At 42.8% G+C, this 17734-nt stretch overlaps 1 protein-coding gene across 2 annotated transcripts in view; it reads right to left on the reverse strand.

Moving 5' to 3' along the window:
* SCYL2 (SCY1 like pseudokinase 2) overlaps positions 1 to 17734 on the reverse strand; it is a 66423-nt gene that overhangs the window by 47768 nt on the left and 921 nt on the right. For both annotated transcript variants that reach the window (XM_090042841.1, XM_090042840.1), the window contains exon 2: positions 5577 to 5774. In XM_090042841.1, coding sequence (XP_089898967.1) covers positions 5577 to 5753 — 177 coding nt within the window. In that variant the 5' untranslated portion in view covers positions 5754 to 5774. The remainder of the gene's footprint in view (positions 1 to 5576; positions 5775 to 17734) is intronic.

Raw genomic sequence — 17734 nt, forward strand, 5'->3', positions numbered from 1 at the left:
TAGTATGACCTAATTTAAAGTGAAGCTTAACCAGGGAGTCAAATATCATTTCAAGGGTACCATGCAGTATTAGCACTGTTATATGTTCAAATGCCTATGCATGATTCACAAGATAAATCCAGGGATTTCAAAAAGAAATCCATAGTATCAAAAACATTCTTGACATGTTATGGTTTTTCTGAGTTCGTTGCAGCAGAAAAATTGTTTTATTACTTTTTCATAGTAAAAAGAGTGAAAGCAAAGATCCAGCATTTTCTGAAGGGTGTCTTAAGTCTAAAAATGTTGAAACCCGCTGAATTAGACAAATTCATGTAGGACATAATGATAATTATTAAACAGAAGCATCAGAGATTTACGTTCTGACATTCCTCAGCAAATGACAGTTGACGCCAAAGAGGGTATGATCATAGGTAGATTATATAAGACACAACGTGTACATATGTTCTCCCTCTAAAACATCTAATACTTGTCACTGTTGGAGGCAGGATACTGGGCTAGATAGACTACTGGTCTGACCCAGTAAGGTACTTTGCATGTTTATGTTCTAAATAAGGGTTTTAGATTTGCAACAGTTGTTGGCACAATGGATTTTATGGATGAAAATGCAAATGTAATCTAATTGTAGAGACATATAAATCAAAAGAAAAGTTTAAACTGTCTGGTGATTTGCTTTCAGAGTTTGTCTCTAATACAACACTTCTGATATTGAAAGTGGTTAACGGCTACATTAACCACATATTGCACATCACTTTGCTTATGTGGGAAGAATAGTAATGTGCTAAATTTGATATTAATCTAAAATGAAGCTCTTTACTCGATTCACTGGGCCACTGGGGTAATACTCAGGATACAAAAATCAAAATAGTACAGCTATTCTAATAGAAAAACCTGTTAGACAAAAACATTTTGCAAAGCATAGGCACCTAGAACACACTTTTCTCCTTGCATCAATTTATTACTTTAAATCCATAGGTGATCTGAAGGCAGAACAATTTTAGGTTTGTATGCCATATGCACCCAAAAAAACCCCTGGTTCAAATGCTGATGCTGTAATTGAAAGTTAGCTTGCTTTTCTCTTTCTTTTTTCTTCTGTAGATTATGACTGACAAGCCTCACAAAAACTTGTACAAAGGCTACACTGAGGAAACTGGTATTTCCGTCTCATTTAGACTCATTTTGAGAAAGCATATTCAAGTAAGAAACTAAACTACATTTTCGATTCTTCTTTTCATATTATTAGTCTTGTTAAGTTCCAAAAAGAACGAGAACACACTGTATTGCTTCTGCCCTTTCAAGAAGACCCTTAGCTTAGTGCAAAAAAGAAACAATGTGTTTATTCTATACCAGAGGTGCTCAACTTGCAGCCTGTGAAGCCATGACATTTGGCCCTCAGGTCTTCCCAGAGGCCCAGAAATTTGGTGGCAGTGGAGCACTGGCAATTAATACTGCCATGCCACCAATCCCCCATTACCAAATTTTCAAAACCTATTGTCAGATGACATGGCCCCATGTGCTGGATCAGGCCCATAGACCAATGCTGTGCAGTTGATCTGGCCTGCACTACTTATGTGACCCACCATCTAGATCTGCAGGGGTGGGCAGGCTGCAGCTGTGGGATGGAGACAAGGCTGCACCAGCCTCTTCTCAGTGGGAGCTACAGAGGGGGCTGTAGCCACCTCAGATTTCACCATAGCCCCACTCCCAGCACCGCCATGCACCCAGCACAGCCCTGGCTCTGCCCAGTGCATGAGTGGAGGCGAGGTGTTGAATCGGAGCTGTGCCAGGCACATGGCAATCAATGGTGAAATATGGGGTGGCTGCAAACCCCTCTGTAGTCCCTGCCCTGAGCCCACTCCCTGCCGAGAAGAGCCTGGCACAGCCCCAGCTGCAGCCTGCCTGCCCTCTCCCACACAGATCCAGAGGCACCGCCCCTATGCCCTGCCAGACTGCAAGCAGCAGCAGGAGCCCCTCCCCAACCCTAATCCTAATCTCCCCTGCCCCCAGGCAGTGCCTGCCCCTGTCCCCCTCGCTCACTGAGGGAGGTGTTGCTCTGCCCCCCATCCCATGCCCCTTCCCTCCTCCCTCCCCAACAAACTTACCAGCTGCACACAGCTCTACTCCTCACTACCCAAGTGTTGCACTGTGACTGTGTGCGTGCTTTTATCGGCTGCATTGGGCCAATTTCCAATACAGCCAATTTCCTTTATATCGGTACTGATCCAATATCAGACCAATGTAGCAGTGCACCTCTAAACGGAACCCAAAATTCCCTCGACCCTCACTATTCCTTTGATGTCAACAAGTAGCTGTTATATATGTTTGCAAAGAATCCCAACCTCCTCTAAGAATGATCCACATAAGAGGGTAAAACTTGCTAGTACTGCTAGCTATTACTCTTCCAGACCACTGCCATATGATAATAAGCCTTATCATGGTGTAGCACATCAAAGCGTCCTTTTTTTAAACTTGCTTTTTAAAAGCCTAGGAAACCACATATACACACTCCCACTCATGTTAAAAGAATATAAACAAAGAGAGGCAAAAGAACATTAGGGTAAAGTCAATGATTTAGTTAGAGAACACCAGAACTAAACTTGCCTGTGTAACCTAATTTAGCCTTCTTCAGCCCACGTATTATGATACCATGTTTGATTTCAGGACCCCATGCTATTTTTCCACAAGATACCTGCCTTATTTAGGGCACAAAATGGATCGTTTCTGGGCATGAATTAGGATGGCATGGTGAAGATGACTGCTGTCCATAGGACCCATTTACACTGGTTGCAGAAACCAGAGAGCATGTTGAATGAAGGACAATACCAAAATATGAATCCCCTTGTTTGGGCCCTTGAAGGAGGCTTTTCATGGGCAGAAGGGTGGCTGTCACAGGAACCAAAACACTTCTGTTACGATAGTGTCAAATATTTTCTGACTTGCTGGAATGCCTATGATGTGGGCCAGTAAATGATTACTCTACACAAAATTGTTTTATTTTGAAATTGCTGTTAGTTTGTAAGAAAAACCTTATACAAATACCTTATACAAATTATGGTCTCAAACTGAATGCTACTCTGAAGAAACAGATTTTTCCCTGCTTCTGCCACAGAGCTCACATATTATGGCAGGCAGAATATTAAATCAGTTTTTCATAGAGGTTTCCTAATTATGTGTTTATTACTCTTTGGTAACCTAACTCAAGACTCCAAGGCTGGATTTGCAAGTGTACTGGGTGCTTTCAGCTGCAGCAAAAGTCAATGTCCTCTGAAGATATAAAATACTCACTGATCTGAAAAGAATACAAGGCCACAGATGTCTTAAAATGGGTACCCAAAATTAATGATTAGTTTTGACCTTACTGTGTCCATAACTCAGCTAACCATCTGTTAATGCAGAGAATCACACCCCTTCATCATCCAGGGATGTTGTGAAAATAGTTCATTACAGTCTGTCAAGTGATCAAATACTATTGTGATAAGCATCACCAAAGACTCCATGAGGAAATTAATCATTCCATCTTAGGAGGTTTTGAATATCATGCAATAAACAAGGCCTAGAACTATAAATATAACAATAAGAAAACAAATGATCAAATAGCTTCTTATTAACAGAACCAACCATTTTGCACAAAAATAGTATGTAATCATGTCACATATCTGTATTGTTATGCATACTCCCAGGAGAATCAAATTAAGACTGCATGGACAGTTTTAATGTTGGCACTTCCTAACCTGAGTGCCTGACTCTGTAATCCTAAGGTTCTTTTAATGCAGAGGTTTTCTTTGTGTAATAGATAGAGTTTATCAAGCTATTCTATCCAAATAATTCAGTAGTGGGCAAAATAAGTCACCAAGGGATTTTCTCCAGCCCGCAGTGGGCCCCTTGGTCCCAACTGGCCCAGGCATGGGGGGCAGCCCAGGCCATGGCTTGTTTGGCTGCTCCCACCACCCCTGGGCACACAGCAAGGCTATAGCAGCATGGTGGCTAGACTCGCTTCCCAGCAGCAGTGGCTCTTTCTGGCTGCAATTGCTGCTGGACCAAGCCCTGCTACCCAGTAACCTGGGTCCATCTGCCCCACACCCAGCACCAGGGGTGGGACCCAGGCAGGCAGGGCACACAGCCAGGTGGATGGGATGGGGCTCTGGGCAAGTAAGGAGCAGTGTTCAGGAACAGGACAGGTGAGCAGGGCCAGGATCACTGGCCAGGATCATGGGGCACTGACTGCACAGGGCCTAAGGCAGAGCTGTGATCTGCTCCTCACAAAGCCCTGCAACGGGTACAGTTTCTGTGGGCAGGGGTATGCAGTGGATCACAGCTTTGCCCCAGGCCCAGCCCCACACCTCTGCCCCAAGATACCAGGCTAGGACCCAACCCTCCATATCTGCAACCCTATCCTATTCCCCCAGCTGTGAGCCCCACCTGCGTGGGTCCAGGTGTCTCCATGGAGACCCCAGGGTCACTGGGCAGTGACAGCACAGGGCCAGGGCCAGAGGAAGATTTGTGATCTGCTCCCTACACATCCCTGCCCACAGAGCCAGCGCCCAACACAGGGGCACGCAGGCAGTGGATCATGGCTCAGCCCTGGCCCAGTACTGTTACGGCCCCATGACCCTAGCCCCACCCCCCTGGCCCGCCCTGGGCCACATAGGGAGTTTTGGTAAGCTGTTAGGCAGGGTTGGGGAGGCAGGATGCTAACCTGGCCCATGACAGATCACCAAAGCTCCCTATGTGGCCCTTGGGCCCAAATATTTGCCACCCCTGCAATAATGAATACAGGCATAGCATATACAATACTTTACTGAAATTTTTCTGGAACACGAAGTAGAACATTCTCTTCCATTAAAACAATAGTTAGCATTCCAAAACTAATCTGTTCTTTTTCCAGAAGAAATTTTACTTCCATTCTTTCAAAAAGTTACTAAGCCTCTTTGTCCTACTTTCCTTCTGGGTTATTTTAGTCGTAACCTCATTAAGTTTTTATTATTTTGAAATCTTTCTTCGTAGCTTGAATAATAGAAAGTACAAACTCTAACAAGGCTGTGAGAAAGTGTTTCAGAATAAAAAAATGACTAATTTATTATTTGAAGAGCTTCTAGTTCAGTAACAACCGAAGACAGGACTGTTCTGCCACAGATTATCATCTCCTTAAAAATTCTGCTAACCTTTCTACTGATAGAGGTTTGGTAAGAAAATACTTTCAGGAGCCACATCCCTATCTGCTTCTTCTCTACTACAATCTGTGAAAAAGTATAATGCTTTCTAAGGCCAAAATAGAACGTATATAATGTTCAAGTCAATAAAAGGAAAAAATGGTTACAAAAAATATTGGGAGATCATGAATATGCTAAATACATACAAAGACTCTTAATACACAAGTGCAAATATATGCACATATATACAGACACAGGTGCAAATATATGCACATATATACAACTACAACAGTATTTTCCATGTATCAGTAGTATTAAAACCAGTTTTCAGAACAGTAAATTCTTTTTAAATCCTTCTACATACAGAATGGAATTATCATTACAGATTAACATTAACATTTTAATCACAGGTCTTCAGTTATCTCTCACCTGTTTTGTTGACTTTTTAGTTCCATCAAAGATCTTCCAAGCAAGCCCATTCCCTCCACTGGCAATATGTCGGCCAACATCAAATTCCCTGGTAACAGGATTTCCCATAACTGCACTGGTGACATCAGCTGTTACCTTTGTAACAGTACTCTTTAATTTATTAAGCATGGACTCCATTTTTCCAAATTTACACTTTGCCTAAAAACAGAAGAAAAAAAACTTTACAGAAAACTGAGAGAACTGTTAACCTAAAAACATACTCAAATTTGAAAAAAAAATTTAATGCAGATTATTAAAATCCAGAACATACTAGTTATGAGTAGAGCTGCATGGATATCTCGGTGCTATATCAGTTCAGTACCAATTAAGGGAAAATTAACATTATTTGCTATCAGCTTTTTTTGGACTGAGTAGCCGACAACATACCAATAAATACACCTTCTGGCCAGGGCCCCTGGATGCCGCATACATGTGCACAGCCACTGCATGTACGTGGCCAGGAGCATAGTCATGCAGTTTGGAGAGCAGCACACTGCAGGTAAGTCTGTAGAGGGGAAGGGCATGGGGGGAGGGGGACAAATTGAAGCCCTCATGGTGAGGGAGGAAGCAAGGCAGGGGCTGGGGGCACTGCCCAGCCAAGGCAGTGAATGGGACCCCGGGGCCAGGGCAGGGAGCAGGACAGGTGAGGCATGGGAAGGCATGTGTCCCCCCTCCCCCCGATTTCTGTGCAGAGAGAATGCGGGCTGCCTACTGTGGGCTTGGGTCTCTCTGCCCTGATGCCTTTTTTCTCCCCCCAAAAGTCCTGCACCAGCTGCATAGCCCCTGCCTGCCCAATGGCGGTAGGGGCAGCAAGTTGTACCTCCTACCACCAGACTGGCAGGGGAAGAGGCACAGCCAGTAGTACACAGCTCCCAGGACAAAGGTAGCAGGGCAGAAAGCCCTAAGCCTGCAGCAGGCAGCCCGCATCTGCCCTCACCCCATTTGGCTCTGCTCCTAAAAGTGTTCCTGTACTTAAAAATGGTGGCAGCAGCGTTTCAACTAAAGCTCATTGAACAAGCTTTAGTTCAAGGACTGCCCCTGCCATTTTAAAGAGCTGGGACACTGATTCCCCTGGATGAGCCACCCACGGGCCTCTCCTGCTCCTTGCCCCAGCCCCAGCCCCAGGGTCCCATTTACCACCCTAGCTGGACAGCACCCCCAGCTCCAGTCCCTGCCCCTCTCCTTTGCTCACCATGGGGGCCTCGATCTGCCCTCCCCATGCCCCTGCCCCTCCACAGACTTACTGGCAGGGTGCTGCTCTCCAGGCTGCCCAGCTGTGCTCCTGTAAATTGGTTATCAGATTGTAACAGCCGATATGACTGGTGAATAATCAGCTATCAGTATCAGCCAAGAAAATCTCTACTGGTGCACCCCTCATTATGAGACATGTATTTAGGTAACTTTATATAATATAGGCCATAAATCTGTAAGAGAAAGCCTAATTAAGAATGCCTAATCACTAACAGAACAAATATCTACTTATACTGACGATGGTTTTAAAACTGGTTTTTCCTTCATAGCACCTGCCAAGACCCAAATTCAGTAGTCAGCCTCTCCCTGCAAGAACTGTTGATGTTACTAACACTCTTCATTCTGATATAAGTGCTAACAAATCTATCCGTTGCCACAGGGGATGTGAAAGAGGGACTTTTTTTTTTTATATGACTTAAGGGGTATCAACATACGGGGAATTCTTCTACATAGCCAGAACAGAAGATTTTGATCTAGAATTCAGTTCATTTTTAGCTGTAGAATAATTTCATTAGGTGCCCTTTTTTTTTTTTTTTTAAATTACAAATAACTAGGGACATAACAAATTTGCAGCAGAAATGGGGTGTGCGGTGGCTCCTTGCCAGTTCCCTTGCCACTTATTGGTAGAGAAGCCCCACTGCTCACCATTTCCCACTTGCTCCTGATAGGCAAGGAGGTGAAAGCCACAGTTTTCCATTTCTGCCTCCCTTCCGCTGATTGGCCAAGGGGCCCCAGCAGCCCCACTGCTTGCTACTGACAGGCATGGAGGCAAAAACAGTGCCAGATATAAACCACAGTTTTTGCTTCCTTGCTGATCAGGAACAAGCAGGGAGTGGTGGGGCCAATCAGTGGTAGAGGCAGCATGCAGGGGAACCTGCAAGATTAAAGGAGCTGCCACACACCCCACTTCTGTTGCAAATTAAGTACGTCCCTAAAAATAGCTGTTACCGTTGCCCTGTGGGGCCAGGCCAACCCTCAGGATCTCAATATTGTGCTGTTAGACAGGAGGGCATGGTGTGCAGCTGTACTCAAAAATCAACTGGATACATACACACACGCTACCAACTCAGGCACATACACATCCAAACTAGCCTAGACACATGCATACCTATCACCAATTCGAGCCCATACACTATACACCCCAAAAGTTGGACAAAAATCAGTTGTCCATACCCGCACACTCAGTACACATACACAGATCATTAATTCATATATCATTCACACAATGACATTATATATATATATACACACACACTCATATACATACATACACACTTACCAGTTCACCCACATACAACCCACCTACACATAGGTAAGTTCCTAACTTGGATAGCACGGTATATATGTGTGTGCTTGGGGTACTTGGGATACTTGGGGGAAGGTTAAGGTGAGAGAGAGAGTTAAAGTGTAGGGAGTGAAAGCTGCCAGAACTGAGATTAGAACCAGTGGACTAGAGAGAAGCTGGCTGAGGAACTGAGACTTGGTGTTACTTAAAGTAGATTGGGGCTGGAAACCGAAGCAGACAGCTGAGATATGGGGGGGGAGGGAGGGGAGGGCAGATAAGTGGTGGCAAGGAAGAGACAACCAGGACAGAGGGAGAGGCAGAAACCTGGGAGCTTGGGGCTGCAAACAGGCTGACAGCTTAGAGGGGGGACAGATAAGTAGTGGCATGGAGGAAACAGTCAGGAAACAGAAAAACCCAACTCGGGGTTTCAAAATAACAGGTTTAATAAACAAACACCACACTACACAGCCCCATGAAGTTATTGGTTCCCACACACAAGCACTCACAATAGCAGCAGGAAAAAGACTCACTGGAAGGGTTAGAGTCCAGGTAGAAAAGAGAAACAGAGTCTAAGTCCTTGGTTGAAGAGGGGGTAGGGAGTGACAGCTAGCTATCCAGGCCAGAAAGGAGTCCTTGTCCAGTAGGTGTTGTCCAGAGGGGGGTCACCAGCAGGACCTCTGGGTGGATAGGTGGTGTGGCATGGTGCTGGTCCAGATGGAGAGGGTGTCCCAAAGAGTCAGTCTGCACTACCCGTTTTATGGGTCAGACTACCTATGATCTCCTATGGGGAGGGCCTGTCCAGGCAATGTCAGTCCTGTCCCAGAGGGCTCCAGGTGTTCTTAACGAGCATGTGCAGCCTTGGCACAATGGTGGGCTGCCTCATCTTTTGTTTCTTGAATGCTGAGGGTGGTTCCAATGGCCGGGTCATTGGTCCAGGTATTGGTGTTGATGGTTTGGTCATTCAGAGGGAGCTATTTTTAGACCTACTGCCATTGTCTCTCAAGCACCCTCATTCATCCCCATTTATTCAGGAACTAAGTTATATAGGAGGTGTAGGTGTGAGTCATGGGTTACACAACCGGGCCTGGAGACAGGTTGGAGGCTTGACAAACAAAATGGAAGCTTGACATGACTTACGCTAACTTACATATATAGGCCTAAATCGTATAGTACCAGTAAAACAGTAATATAGAACAGTAAAAATCAATGTAAAAATAATAATTATACAATATAAAGAAGGAGAAAAAACAAAACAAATACAACTTGCAACCAAAATAAAATGCTGAAGCTTATCCTATGTCTTAGCTCACTTATACTTATCTATAGGGAATAGGGAGGGAGAGAAAAAGTCAGAAATGGTTGGGGAAGGGGAGGGAATGCATTTTAAAATAAATTTAAAAAAAGAAAAACTGGGGGTTTTGCTACATTACCAGCGACACCAAGGAAGCACCACAGAGCAGAAACCATTAGTTTAATAAATACTAATACTAGAATTACAGACATAATCTTCCTTGTCCATGTTAATTAACAAGGTGGAGATGAAACAAAAGGAGGGATGGTTTGTTTCTAAAAACAGTTAGTATACATGGCACATCCAAGAATCTCTCTCTTTCGTGTGGTATCTGATACTAATTTCCAAATCTATAAACCACTGTCTGGTATTCTTGCTCAAGTGTGGATTCTATCTACCACACCTGCGCATTTATAGAGATTGCACCTTTTAATTAGTGTTGTGCTGTTTGTTGGACACCTCATATACATAGGGAGGCTGTCCAAGATGTTCATCTTATGAAGTGCTGTTTTGAAGCAGCCATATCCAGATCTCAGTCTGGTCAGCTTGACCCATACTTTTCTGTCAAGGTCATGCCTAATGGGGCTCTCTTTTGAGGTTGGTATAAAACAATGTAGGAATAGGTCTGACCTTTCCCAAAGGTAGGCCCACTCCACTGAGGTCCAAAGGTTTCATTCAGCATCCCTAATCTCTTCAAGGAGCTTGCGGGCTTCACATACAGTTTACAACTTATAAGCCACTTCTGTCTCCATCTGTTCAGGTCTTCAGTTAACAGTTGATGAAGCAGGTGATTTTTTGTTGTCTCTTGCTTCTAGTGCCAGTAATAAGGTTAGGGTCTCTTTTTTCTTATATCACTAGGTCTAAAGCCCAAGAGTACAGTGAGTACATATGTGTGTAAAGAGTATAGCCTGTTGAGTCTCAGTGCATTGTTAAGTACAGGGTCAAGCTTTTTAGTGTGACAACTTCTGGACCATACAGGAGAACAGTCATTTCCTTTGTATTGTGAGTTGATTCTGAGCACTTCAAAGCTGGCAACTCATGTCACGCTGCCCTAACATTTTAAGGCAGCTACCTGTGCAGACTTTACTGCTGACTTTCTGAATGCAATGTTTATAAGGTGAGAGAATGGTCTAATGCAACTCCTAGGTATGTTAGGGTATGCTCATGGGGATGGATGTGGTTGCCAGCTCTGATATTCAGTGTGCTCTTGGCTTGACAACTGTCAAGGTGAAAGAATGATGATACTGGATTTATTGATGCTCATCTTTTAAGCACCACTTGTGGAAATAGTCAGCAATGAGTTCCATGTCAGCACTCAGTGTCTTTTCCAGTTCTGTCATATCTATTCCTCCTTCTCCTATGACAACATCATCAGCATACATGTATCGCTTAAGTGTTGTATGCAGGAAGTCTGAGGTACACATATTGAAGAGTACTGGCACAGCACTGATCCTTGGGGGACTCCATTCTTCAAGGTTTGTACTTACTTTTTTCTCCTTGGCTGGTAGTGAATTTTAATGATCTGCTGGAGATCGTTCATGATGAAAGCGCATAGCTTGCAGTTAGGTATCACAGAGTGCAATTTGTACTCGAGCCCTGGGTGTCATACAGTGCCATAAGCAATAGGCCTGTGCGAAGCAGCAAGCATTCGCTTTGGATTCGGCCGATTCAGAGGAACAGCGATTCAATTCAGTGATCTGAATCACTGTCCTGATTCAATTTGGCCAATTTGGATTTGGAGATTTGGCCAATATAATGGGGAATCACTAAAATACCTATAACTTTGTCCTTTTTTTGCAGATTTGGATGAAAACAGGGGGATGGTACCAGCAGGGATGGTAGCACCTTCTGAGGGCATGAAGCTTGCCAAGTTTTAAAGAGATAGGTGCAGGGGTTTCTGTGAAAGCACAGCTCACTGTTGAAAGCAAAACTCGTATTACTTGCGTGTGTGGGGAAAGATCACAGTCACTGACCAGCTACAGATGTCAATATCAGAGCAGTCTTTCCCCTTCTCAGCCTTTTCCATATATGGAAGATCATGCCATCCCCCTCCCTCTTCTCAGTTTCTGTTTCCTGCAAGCCTTCCAAAAATCTCTGAATCAATTTGGAGGCTTCCGATTTGATTCAGACCTTTTAATGGGTCTCCTGATTCAATTCGGATTCAGAGATTTGGCTGCCGAATTGGGCCAAATCTTCTCCATATTGAATCAGATAATGAAGCTTCACACAGCCCCAACAAGCAGCTGAAGAGGCAATAAAGACCATGCCTGTTTTCTATCTCATCTCAAATCCATTTTCTATATCAGATGCAAGTCATGTAACTTGGTCAGCAGTACACTGCTATTTCCAAAAGCCAGCTTGTTCTTCTGAAAGATGGGAATCAATGATGTTCTCTATTCTATTTAGGATTATGCACTCCATGCATTTGTATGCAATGCAGAGCAGTGAGATAGGTTGGTAGCTCTTTGAACCCTTTGGTGGTTTATTTGGTTTCAGAATAGAAATGATATCAGCTTTCCTCCAGATTTTTGAAAGTGTTACTTTCTAGACATTTATATATGAATTTCTGAAGCTATCTTTTCATTCTGGTTCTGAGCTTGGTAACAAAATTCTGGGACTATCTTATCTGGTCCAGCAGCTTTGCCAGTCTCGATCACTTTAATAGCTGTGTCAAACTCTCTGTCAGAGATGGAGGTTGTTAAATTAAGTTTGGCATAGGGTGATTTAAGTTGTTCACAAGTCAGGTGTTTAATCATATCTGTGTGTTGCTTGCTTAGGTAACTGTATTTGCTGTTGTTGTATAATGTTTTTACAACAGACTTTGCTGATGCAGGCAAATATTGTGTTTTGGTGCCTTTGCCTATAAGGCAGTCAATGGTGCACCATTCTTGTCTGCTTGAGTGGGCCATATCTAATCCTTCAATGGTAGTAAGCCACGTCTCCTTTTTTATGTTGTTAAATATGGTAGCCAGCTTTTCTGTAGTACTTTTTATAGTTGCAGGGTCCTTGAATTGCACTATGATGTTAGAGTTGTTCATACAGGTTGTCCCAGCCTGGTACGCAATGGCTCTAACACACCAGACTGACCCCTAAAAAAAAAATAAAAAGGGGGTGGGGAATGACACAAACTTACCTACAACTTCATTTGAAGCAAAGGATGGAAGAATATTTAATCTCTTCAGACTATATTGAACTAAACTTTACAACATACTTCAATGACTATTATCCTACAGCAATACATACTGTTCAAGTGCTCTTATCCTCTGTTTACCCAGTTTACCTTTACCTGCTGCATACAACAAACACCTCATTACCTCCTAGACAAGTTGCTAAAGTCTGTGTAATACAACTCGCTGTTTTCTCTTAAGTTTTAGAGATATGTACTAGGTCTGAATAAATTATTTCACTCACTTCACTTAAGTAAACCAGAGTATAAAGAATATGACAATTTTCCATATGGAAGAGTAGGGAATTTGGGGATGAATAAGCAAAACTAATGCAAAATTATAAAACAAGCAACAGAAGCAGCAGCAGAGACCATCTAAAAATGATGCTTCTAGAATTAAATTGGAAATGTGTAGTTGTTTGCTGTAAAAGGGAATAAATGCACAGAATTCATTACTTGTACATTTTCAGAGAGCGGGACCAGTGGGTACTGTAAAAAACAGCTCAGTATATGCATGACAATACTGCATAATTTTATACCCAGCTATGTTTATTGGTCTTTTCAGTTCTTCAATTTTTGCCAAATGCAACAATGTAGGTTTCACTTCACTTGACCTCTTAGATACAATGTGCTGCAGGCAAGGAAGGAAAATAGCTGAATCCTACAAACATTTTTTAATTAAGGAGTAGTGCTGAGTATGTCTATATGATCCAAGACAGTCCCAGGCAGAGATGCATCGCACTGGCTCCAAAGCTAGAAGTACAGTTGTGTAAGTATCACACTGTGCAGGCTAATCAGCTTTGCTTCATAGTGTAGCATTGCATCGCACAACTATACCACTTCCAGTTCTGGAGTTAGCATGGGGTAGTTCTGTACAGCACTGCCTTGCATCACAAATGCATCCTATGACTGGGTTGGCTAAACTGCAGCCTGTAAAACCACGGGCAATTTAAAAGCAGTTTCTGAAAAAGAGAGAAGTAGTTACAAATAAAACATATTTTTTCCTCTGCGTTCATTATATTATCTGGTCTTGATTTTGTTCAGTTCTTTATTTATTCTAAACGTTTTGTATTGTCTATATTACGTTTCATATTGTCTACAAAAGTTTCATACTGTCTGAACAACAAGTAACTACTTAAGATGAGGCACACTACACAGGTAGCTTTTGAGATTTACACGCGGCAGAGTCAACTCTCTCTTCTGGCTCTCAGTCATGTCAAGATTTTGGTTCGCAGCAAAAATGATTATAAAGTTCAGCCATTCCTGCCCTATGACTTCAATAAGACTACTCTTATAGGTAAAGACCAGCATGTGTCCATTCATTTGCAGAAAGGGTTCTCCATTGGCTTATCTGCTTATCTCAGGCCACAGTTGGAATAGTGCGTCCAGTTCTGGGCACCGCACTTTAGGAGGGATGTGGACATCGAGAGGGTCCAGAGGAGGGCCACTCGCATGATCAGGGGGCAGCAGGGCAACCCTTATGAGGAGAGGCTACGAGACCTAAACCTGTTCAGTCTCCACAAGAGGCTGAGAGGGGATCTAGTGGCCATCTATAAACTGGCCAAGGGAGACCAGCAGGCAATGGGAGAGTCCCCGTTCCCCCAAGCACTACTGGGAGTAACAAGGAATAACGGCCATAAGTTGACAGAGGGTAGATTCAGGCCAGATATCAGGAGGCACTACCTTCACAGTCAGGGCAGCTAGGAGGATCTGGAACCAACTTCCAAGGGAAGTGGTGCTGGCTCCTACCCTGGGGGGGGGGTCTTTAAAAGGAGGCTGGATAGACACCTTGCTGGGGTCATTTGACCCCAGCATTCTGTCCTGCCCATGGCAGGGGGTCAGACTTGATGATCTGCTCAGGTCCCTTCCGACCATACAAACTATGAAACTATGAACTGCTTAGGTCTAAAGAGCCAAATCCTGCTTTGAACTGGTACCACCTCAACAGAGAAATACTTTATTGACAGGTTTTAAACACAAAGTGCATATGCACATAGATGATTTCTTGTCCAACTTCTTAACAAACTGGAAGGGAGAGATCAAACAATAAGGCACAAAATTACTTTAGAGTAGTTTATTTAATTGTTGAATGTTAAATGATTCATCAGAAGTTTTTATGAAAATGAATTACAGAAAATTACTTTTTATTATACTTTTTTGTTAAAACTTTTAGTAGGGCATATATATTATAATAATATTTATAACCTAATTAATTGCATTTAAAATTGTGTTTACTTTCTGTCCTGCACTAAGGTAAAATATGAACAATTTGTAGTTGAATTAACCCATATCAAACACTGCCTAGCTTATAACTAAGCTCCCTAAATGACTGAAAGGAAGCAGATAAGCCAGTGATTCTCAACCAGGGAACCGGGCACCCTGGAGTGCCATCAGACTATTTGAAGGTTGCACAAGGTGCGAGGAGATAAGCAGATAAGCCAAATTCCGGTTTGTTTCTGCTTGAAGGATACCCCATCCCTACTGCCTACCCCCCATGTAGAGAGGTAAACGTTGTAATATATAAATTATTTTTTTTAATTACTTGCCATTCAATTCATAAAAATAGAGAGTGATGCCTTGAGTCCAAAAAGGCTGAAAACCACAGGACTACCAACCTAATAAGCTGGGATAACCAAGCCTCTCTGGAAACTCTCCAAAAAAAGTGTGCATGTATCTGCAGTCCTCAAAGCAATGGTTTTCAGCAGGGGTGCCTGGAGACCCCCTGAGAAGTGTTGTGTGGGTATCACCACTATGGTGGTGACAAGGTAAAAACATCCGGTGTACTAGGTAGGGCTGCAACATGTGCATGGCTCTCCTGCCTCACTTGGGATCTCTGTAATCCCTAAAGCAGGCAAAAGCCTGCACTTATGCTGTGGTCCTTCTTGGTGTCCTCATCTCCAATACTCCTCTCCAAAACAGAGATATATTAGATCAGGAGTGGCCAACCTGTGGCTCCGGAGCCACATGCTGCTCTTCAGAAGTTAATATGCGTCTCCTTTAATCTTTGTACAAACACATGGTGACCAGCTTCCAAATGGTCTTCCAAGTGGAAGCTGGTCACCGTGTGCTTGAGCAAAGATTCAAGGAGATGTATAATTAGCTTCTGAAGAACCACATGTGGCTCTGGAGCCACAGCATGGCCACGACTGTACTCGATAGTTCTACCTGCCCCAGGTGCCTCTTTCCAGGAGATGCTGTGTAGGATCAGACTGTGAAGGGCTGCAGCACAAATCAGCTCTCCTGACTGCTTTAGGGTTTACAGAAAATCTTAATAAGGCAGGAGATCACATATGTGCCACAGTCCTTCTGGGAGTGCAACAGTTGAGTAGGGCAGTTTTATCTCACTGTGGAGGCAGCACCTGTTAAAAACAACTGAAGCAAGTTAAGGCAGCACCAGCAGTGGTTCTTAGCCAAGGATGCTGTCAAATTCAAAACAGTTGGGCAAGGGCGGCCTGATTCTGAAAAGGTAGAGAACCACTGCTTCAAAGACTTCATTCTCAAGCTGTCTTTTAATGGGAACTCCACATGTTTAAAGGACTATAAAATTAGGCCCCAGATGCATGTACTTATCTGATTTCTTAATATTCACATTTCTTTACTGAAAGATTTAAATTAAAGTAGCCAGATACAGTACTGCATCTTAATTCCTCCTTCCTGTTTCCATTTCTGAAATGCCTTCTCAGTAAATGTGGGTCTGCCTAGCACCTTTCCTCCACACTGGCATAAAAGGTTGACAGGTGCTGTACCTCACAGTACCATATATTTTTGTTAGCAGAGTCACAAATGCTATGTTTGGTAACTTTTTCACTGCATCTTGTTAAATTCTGATGAGGTGTTACTTTCTTGTCACTGTGGAGGAAGATGAAAAGGCAGCATTTACAATTATCTGATTTATTGGTCTTGGTTCAGAAAAGGAAAAAAAGCAGTATCACTGAAGAAGGCATAACATGGAATTTCAGGGTTCAGAATAAGCACCACTGGCAAAAAACTAAAGCAAAACAAGTCTGCCACACTAGGATTAAATAATTTTAAAACCAAATTCCTCATGTGTGTTACCTCAAGCTTATTAAAGCTAAAAATCATTATTAATCCATTTCCCCTTTACACTGTATGTACTATTCATACCTACATTTCATTCAGTTTAAACAGAGGTAGTTAGTCAGTTCATCAGAAGTCAGGCACCAGTTAGGGTGGGGTGGCACACCTTAGGGACTAAAGTAAGCACCTTAGACTAAGATCAACCAGAGAAACTCTGTGGTGCAACCATGCTCTTCCTTCTGTCATCCAGTTCAGAAAATTACTTTAGAATTAAGTGTTCTTTTTGATATTAAAACACTAAAAAAAATGTTGCATTTGAATTCATGCTGGAGGCATGCTTACAAACTTGATTTCACATGAAGCACAATGTAAACTTCCTGTTTAATGTCCGTCACACGATCAAAATTCCCTTGTGTAAATTTATGAATTCAGTTACTGACAACTAAAAAAAATGAACTGATGCAGCTTCCAATGATTAGAAATCTTCTCCCCCGGAGATGACAGTCACATGTGATAGGCATGTTGACAAGCCTGGAAAGGGAAGCAGGGGATCCTACTAGCAAAAATTCAGTGCTGGATTTACAAGCAGCCCTGCTATGCATAGGTCCAACCTGTTCTGTCACCACTTGAGACTGCACAAGCCACCAATTAATTCATCTGATGAAAGGCAGAATGAGTCATTTCTATCCCTCAGTGTGCATCTTATTTTGAAGGTAAACAGCTATAAACACTGACTATATATCTATTTTTTAATACAGTCTTATTTCAATAAGATGACAGCAACCCAACAACAATGGTTTTTTTATAGCCAGTTTGAATGATATCTCCCAAGACATCAGCTCTTATAACAAAGCTAAAAAAAACCCCAACATTAAGCAAATTCTGTAAAAGAACATAACTTGGCATAACTATGACAACACGAATGACTGTCAAAACAGAACTTGTTTGTTGAAACTGGGCTCTTTGAGCAGTCACAGGAACGTTAGTTTGTTCGGCTGAAATTTCAATTCTTTAAAACTGAGCTAGTGTGTGTCAATATGAGGTGATCAGGAGACCATTAGGTCAATAGTTCTGAACCTTTTTTGTAC

This window comes from Crocodylus siamensis, chromosome 4, assembly GCF_052110815.1.
Source record: "Crocodylus siamensis isolate JL-2025a chromosome 4, ASM5211081v1, whole genome shotgun sequence".
NCBI lineage: Eukaryota > Metazoa > Chordata > Crocodylia > Crocodylidae > Crocodylus > Crocodylus siamensis.